The sequence below is a fragment of the Teleopsis dalmanni genome, chromosome X, assembly GCF_002237135.1.
Source record: "Teleopsis dalmanni isolate 2A chromosome X, ASM223713v2, whole genome shotgun sequence".
Lineage (NCBI taxonomy): Eukaryota > Metazoa > Arthropoda > Insecta > Diptera > Diopsidae > Teleopsis > Teleopsis dalmanni.
In genome coordinates this window covers 96,456,468-96,462,397 of record NC_051848.1, presented here as the reverse complement: position 1 = coordinate 96,462,397, position 5,930 = coordinate 96,456,468, and the positions used below count along the sequence as shown (strand labels likewise).

Genomic DNA, 5,930 nt, shown 5'->3' with positions numbered 1-5,930 from the left:
GTTGTTGTTATTCTTTCACTTGATGTACCAGTGGTAGTTGCTTCTTCGTCGTCTTCACTTAAATTATTCGGTTTATTCGTTGTTGTTATTCTTTCACTTGATGTACCAGTGGTAGTTGCTTCTTCGTCGTCTTCACTTAAATTATTCGGTTTATTCGTTGTTGTTATTCTTTCACTTGATGTACCAGTGGTAGTTGCTTCTTCGTCGTCTTCACTTAAATTATTCGGTTTATTCGTTGTTGTTATTCTTTCACTTGATGTACCAGTGGTAGTTGCTTCTTCGTCGTCTTCACTTAAATTATTCGGTTTATTCGTTGTTGTTATTCTTTCACTTGATGTACCAGTGGTAGTTGCTTCTTCGTCGTCTTCACTTAAATTATTCGGTTTATTCGTTGTTGTTATTCTTTCACTTGATGTACCAGTGGTAGTTGCTTCTTCGTCGTCTTCACTTAAATTATTCGGTTTATTCGTTGTTGTTATTCTTTCACTTGATGTACCAGTGGTAGTTGCTTTTTCGTCGTCTTCACTTAAAGCACTCGGTTTATCCGTTGTTGTCATATTTTCACTTGGTTTAGCAGTAGTCAATTCTTCTATACTGGCTTTACTTAAAATGCTTGGGCTGTTTGCCGTTTTTGTGGTTTCACTTGGCTTAATAGTTGTTGCAGTTGATTCAGTTTGTGCTTTATTTACAAACATTGCTTCTTTCCCTGCTGGTTTTTCTGTGCTTGTCCTAGGTAAGTTATATGGTTTCTCTTTTTCATTAGAATTGTCTAAAATTAACACCAAATTATATTTAAAGAATTTTTGTAAATTAAATATATTTTTAAGAATTATTACCGCAAGGATTAGAATTTTCAATTGGATATTCACTATCTTCCGTAGAATCGTCTGAATAACTTGGTGGATATTGTGAATAAAATGACGGTTCATGTTTTGGATAATTTTCGATGGGTGTCTGAGTTTTATGTACACATTTTTTTCTACTATTGGAGAAGACCATACCATGTGGGCAGGAATATACACGCGCTGTTAAATCATAACTACATCTGTAATATATTGATTTATCTGTGGTAATAGGGAAACGACCTTCTGTAACGCAATTTGGTTTATAGTGTTGCATTGGATGATTACCACAATGACCAGTCGAGTTATTAAAAACCTGGGCGTAAAATTTAATTAACATAGGGATGAAAAAAACTCTATTGTAAATTTTAGAACTTACCTCCATACCATTACATTTGCCAAATATAACACAGTAGTCTGTACAAACGAAGTAATAATGATGGCGGTTAGGATGGTATTGAGTACCACGATAATTACCTGGACAACGTTTATTCTAGAAAAAAGCATTTTATTTACATTAATATGATATTTTTGTATTATAAATGCATTGTCTTTCGACTTACATAGTCAACTAAAAGTGGTATTCCTCCGCCAGGAAATGTTGTCACAACACCACGCCTACTATCGTAAATTGTACCAGGCGGTGAGAATAACGTGGGCTAAAAAGATATATATGGTATAGAGATATATAAAGATAATAAAATAATTTTATTTTAAAACTGAGAGTAATCTTTTTTTCTATCAGAATGTTTATCTATAAACATAAACTAAAACACACATTATTATAAAATATAATTGTAATATTTATAATATAATATAATAATGTAAAATATTGTATTAATTTTATATTAAATAACAAATTATATATTACTTATATAATTATATAAAGTAATTATATAGTATAAATACGTTACACGTATTCAACGTAATATACATATACTACATACTTTATACAACATTATGTTATTAAAAAAATGGACTTAAATTAGTATGTAGTGTTTTAGATAACTCACATATAAGTTCTTGTATTTTTACATGTGTTATAATATATATGGAATGAAAATGGAAAGATACAATGGTTTAAGATACAATCTGAAGAAGTTGACTTTGATATCATAGTTTAGATAGATATTAGGATTGTGATAGTAGTACATTAACTACTAAAACCATATACCACATTATGTCATTGGAAAAAAGATCTTCAATTAGTATGTAGTTTGTCAGATAACCCATATAAGTTCTTCTATTTGTGTATGCATTATTATATGTATATTGAAATTTAAAGATACAATGGTTTGAGGTGCAAGTTGAGGAAACTAACTTTGATGTCATAGATATCAGTATTGTGATAGTAGTACATTGTCTGAATGCGAGACCACTGTCAAAATGATTCGGAGATAAATGGATGTCAATATCGACGGAAACACAATACATATGTAAAACGCAATCATGTTTTTACGTGTAGTAAAATAAAATATATTTAAAAGTAGAAAAAAAAGATAATAATATTTACTCAGCATATTTTTTAAAATATTTAAATTGAAAGAAAGAAATGAATACATATATAAAGCTTTCGTGTTGTCTAGTTGAACTAATAAACTCAGCTTTATTGAAAGATGTTACTTATTAAGTTATGTGCAAAACGCTTAGTTTAGTTGATAGGTATCAGATAGGTATTAAATAGCTATCGACATATGTTATTATAGACAGAACTAGCAGTCATCCGTTACATAGAAGACTTAGACCCTACGAAATAGCTCAGTTCTGATAGATATTAATTTATTGATTAGTTCGTATTGTGTAATTTTAATACTTGTTATTCTATTATTCTGTTATTTATTATAAAAAAGATATTAGGTTTATATGTGAGACATAAATATTTGTCAACGTATTATTATATTATACTTCAATGTTATATATGATAATGATGATATGATAACACTTGAAAAGTGTAAACAGAGCTTAAGCTATTTCTATAAGATTGGTAAATTAATTTTATTTTGTTATATGTTTTTACCTGATAGGGTTCATATGGTATTGCTGGCCGATATTGTGGTCCATAATAACCAGTATGGTGTGATAAGGTATCTTGATAAGATGGTCCAGGATAAGATGGACCCGGATAAGACGGACCATGATAAGATGGACCAGGGTAATACATCGGTTGCGCTATATATCGGCTTACAGTGAGCCGTACTTTATTTAAAGCGATAAATCCAATTAAAATTATTATCTTATTAAATATGTAATACATTTTGCTTTTGATTTTGTTTCTTTTCCACTATTTAAATATTAATTTCGTATATTAATTAATTTAATTCGTTATTCATTTAATATTTATTGGCACAGTAGCTTGAATTTTCAGTTTTCAAGGACACTTAGAGATATTTTCCTTGTTTGCTTATTATAAACTTTTTAATCCTTATACCGTATAAGGATAATTTATATTCACTTCACTTTTATGTTCGATAGGCAGGGTTGCTTTTTTTAAATTAAATTTAAGATGGCGACTTCCGTTAAATCCAAATATGCTTCCGAAGTTCACTTGCGGTTGTAACACTTCGAGTCGCCAGTTTCGATTGTCATATTTCCGCTTAATACCGTGAGCTTTTAATAGTTTTTTATTGTTGTCGATACTCTGCCAAAAACAAGAGCAGCTACTCACCTACTTGCATAATATAACAGCGGATGCTTCACTTTATCACCTATAAAAAATTGTGAGCAGCAATTAAAATAAAAACTATTTTCTCACATATAAATGCATTACTACATAACAATTAATAAAAATAATAAAATACAAAAAATATAGTAAAGAAGAGAATACCAAATGGTGAAAGAACGCCGAAACACGAATTTAGCAAAAAATATTTCGCGATAAGCGTGTCTTCAGAACATTCGAAGTCAAGTTCATGATTCAAGCGTTGCTTACAAAATTGCTCTACTCTTTCTTCCGGAACTGCATCGTTTACACTGCTGCGTACATGTTTTTTAATGCGTTTTCGAGAAGACATTGTTTTTCTTACACAATCTGAACACTTTTATTATTTACATAATATATTAATTATTATTGCTTTCTGAACGAAGCGACCACCTGAAGATGAGGCATTCTTGGTGTTAACGTCAGTAAACGTGCGTATGATGTTTCATAATAGCAGATTCTTTATGTACTACCGACCGGAAATATCTTCATAGACCCAATAATTCCGGATTGTAGAAGCGCTTTGCTATAAACAACCAAAAAAAAATAGGTTCTACACTTTCTATGCAGATTCTTCAATTACTGTAGACCGGAAATTTCTTCACAATTATAATACTTCCAGACTATAGAAATGTTTCGCCAAAAAAAAAATAGCTTCACTATTATTAATTTAACATTCTAATCGTATTTAAGAGAGTAATCGCATTAGGGCCTATATAGATTATTTATGTATAATAGTATAGATTGGAAATATATTTCTATAGTCCCAATTAAATAAGATATTAAAATCACTTTCCTATAAAAAAAATAGTAACTATTATATTACCATATTTTATATACATTTAACATAAGTAATTATTTCAGTGCTTATGTAGATTCTTAATGTAGTATAGACCGGAAGTAATACAACAGGCCTAATAAAACTTGTTGTTGAAATCGTTTTGCTATAAAAATCAATTAAGTAGTAGTATTAGTTGAAAATTTAAGTATCTATAAGTAAATCTTATGTAAAACAGTCTGTCACTAGTATCTTTTAGTAATCTAGAACGCTGTAGATGAGTTAAGAAAGTATAGACATGATCTTAAATAAATGATTAACTACAAACATATCCCAAGACTTTAATTTTTAGAGTAATATTAAACATTTATCTCTGTTCTTCCATATTTGTACTATCAGTGGTGAACATATCACGGACATTTGGCCTAGAATGAAAGCAATTAGATTTAAAAAAGTGTCTGTAGAAAAATAGTACTGTGCTTAATATAAAAAGTAATGATTTTGTTTGTGATTGTAAAGCAGAAAAATAATAATAGATGAAATGTCTTCAATGTAACATAAATTTAAATGTGCCGAGTCCACACCATAGCCCTCAATTAAACAAATATAGAAACACAACATTGTTTTATATAAAAGTTTTATATAAAAATAAAGCTAAGATTATTAAAAAGTAATTTTACTATCAGTGATGAGTCACTTCTCATTTGAAACGGAATGCCACTAGTATTTATGAGTAACTTATGAGTCTGTAGATTAGTCTAATATATGGTTTAAAATAAAATCTGGAATAATATAACATATTTTTATCATATTTCATAAATATATAGATATAGATACATAGATATATATAAAATATCATATCATAATACATCATTTTTTTTTTTGGAACAAAAATATTAACCACTTATATCTGTTATACTCGTATTTATCACGTGTTTGTTACAAAAACCCAGTATTTGGATTCAATTCGTCATATGGCATAGGACAAAGTAATATTTAAAATTAATATTTATTTATTTATAAGTCATTTTTTAAGTCAATTTTAGTTTTATGACTTCAAATATATAGTATATGGACAAAAATCGAAACCCTTCGAAATGGTGACACACATGATGTGTCTTTCTTTGAACCAAACATTACTTTGCGCTTACCTTCAGTATACAAAACCATTTTATGTTATATTGAAGGGAATGTAGTTATTAAGAGTAATTGTTCAGTAAAATAAGTCACGTTTTTCAAAATTATCTGCACATTATTTGTAAAAATTTTTTTAATCACAAATTTAGGTGTATTGCATTACATTATTGAAAAGCTTCAAATAATAAAAGCTCTGAGTTAATAATAAAATATGATATATAATAAACAAAAAACCTTTAAATTTATGTTGATAGTTTCTTCAATTTTGACGAAATGTGATTGTCTTTACATTCTATTTATAAGTTTAATAATTTTTTTATATTGTCACAAAATTTTTTATTTATAATTAAAAAAGCTACAATGGGCAGTGTGAATCCAAACTAATATGACCTAGGCACAGTCGAGATAGAAGTGACAAAACTGGTGGCAGATCGGAGAGGCCTTTAGCCAGTGGACATCCATGCCTAAGAATTGG

At 28.8% G+C, this 5,930-nt stretch overlaps 1 protein-coding gene across 1 annotated transcript in view; it reads right to left on the bottom strand.

Moving 5' to 3' along the window:
* Window positions 1–3,853, bottom strand: part of LOC119688737 (general transcriptional corepressor trfA-like) — an 11,521-nt gene extending 7,668 nt beyond the window's left edge. Inside the window, exons 1-6 of the mRNA XM_038103406.1 lie at window positions 3,772–3,853; window positions 2,860–3,038; window positions 1,406–1,501; window positions 1,222–1,335; window positions 837–1,158; window positions 29–769 (exon numbers count right to left, since the gene is read on the bottom strand). Coding sequence (XP_037959334.1) covers window positions 29–769; window positions 837–1,158; window positions 1,222–1,335; window positions 1,406–1,501; window positions 2,860–3,038; window positions 3,772–3,853 — 1,534 coding nt within the window. The remainder of the gene's footprint in view (window positions 1–28; window positions 770–836; window positions 1,159–1,221; window positions 1,336–1,405; window positions 1,502–2,859; window positions 3,039–3,771) is intronic.
* Between the last annotated feature and the right edge of the window lie 2,077 nt (window positions 3,854–5,930).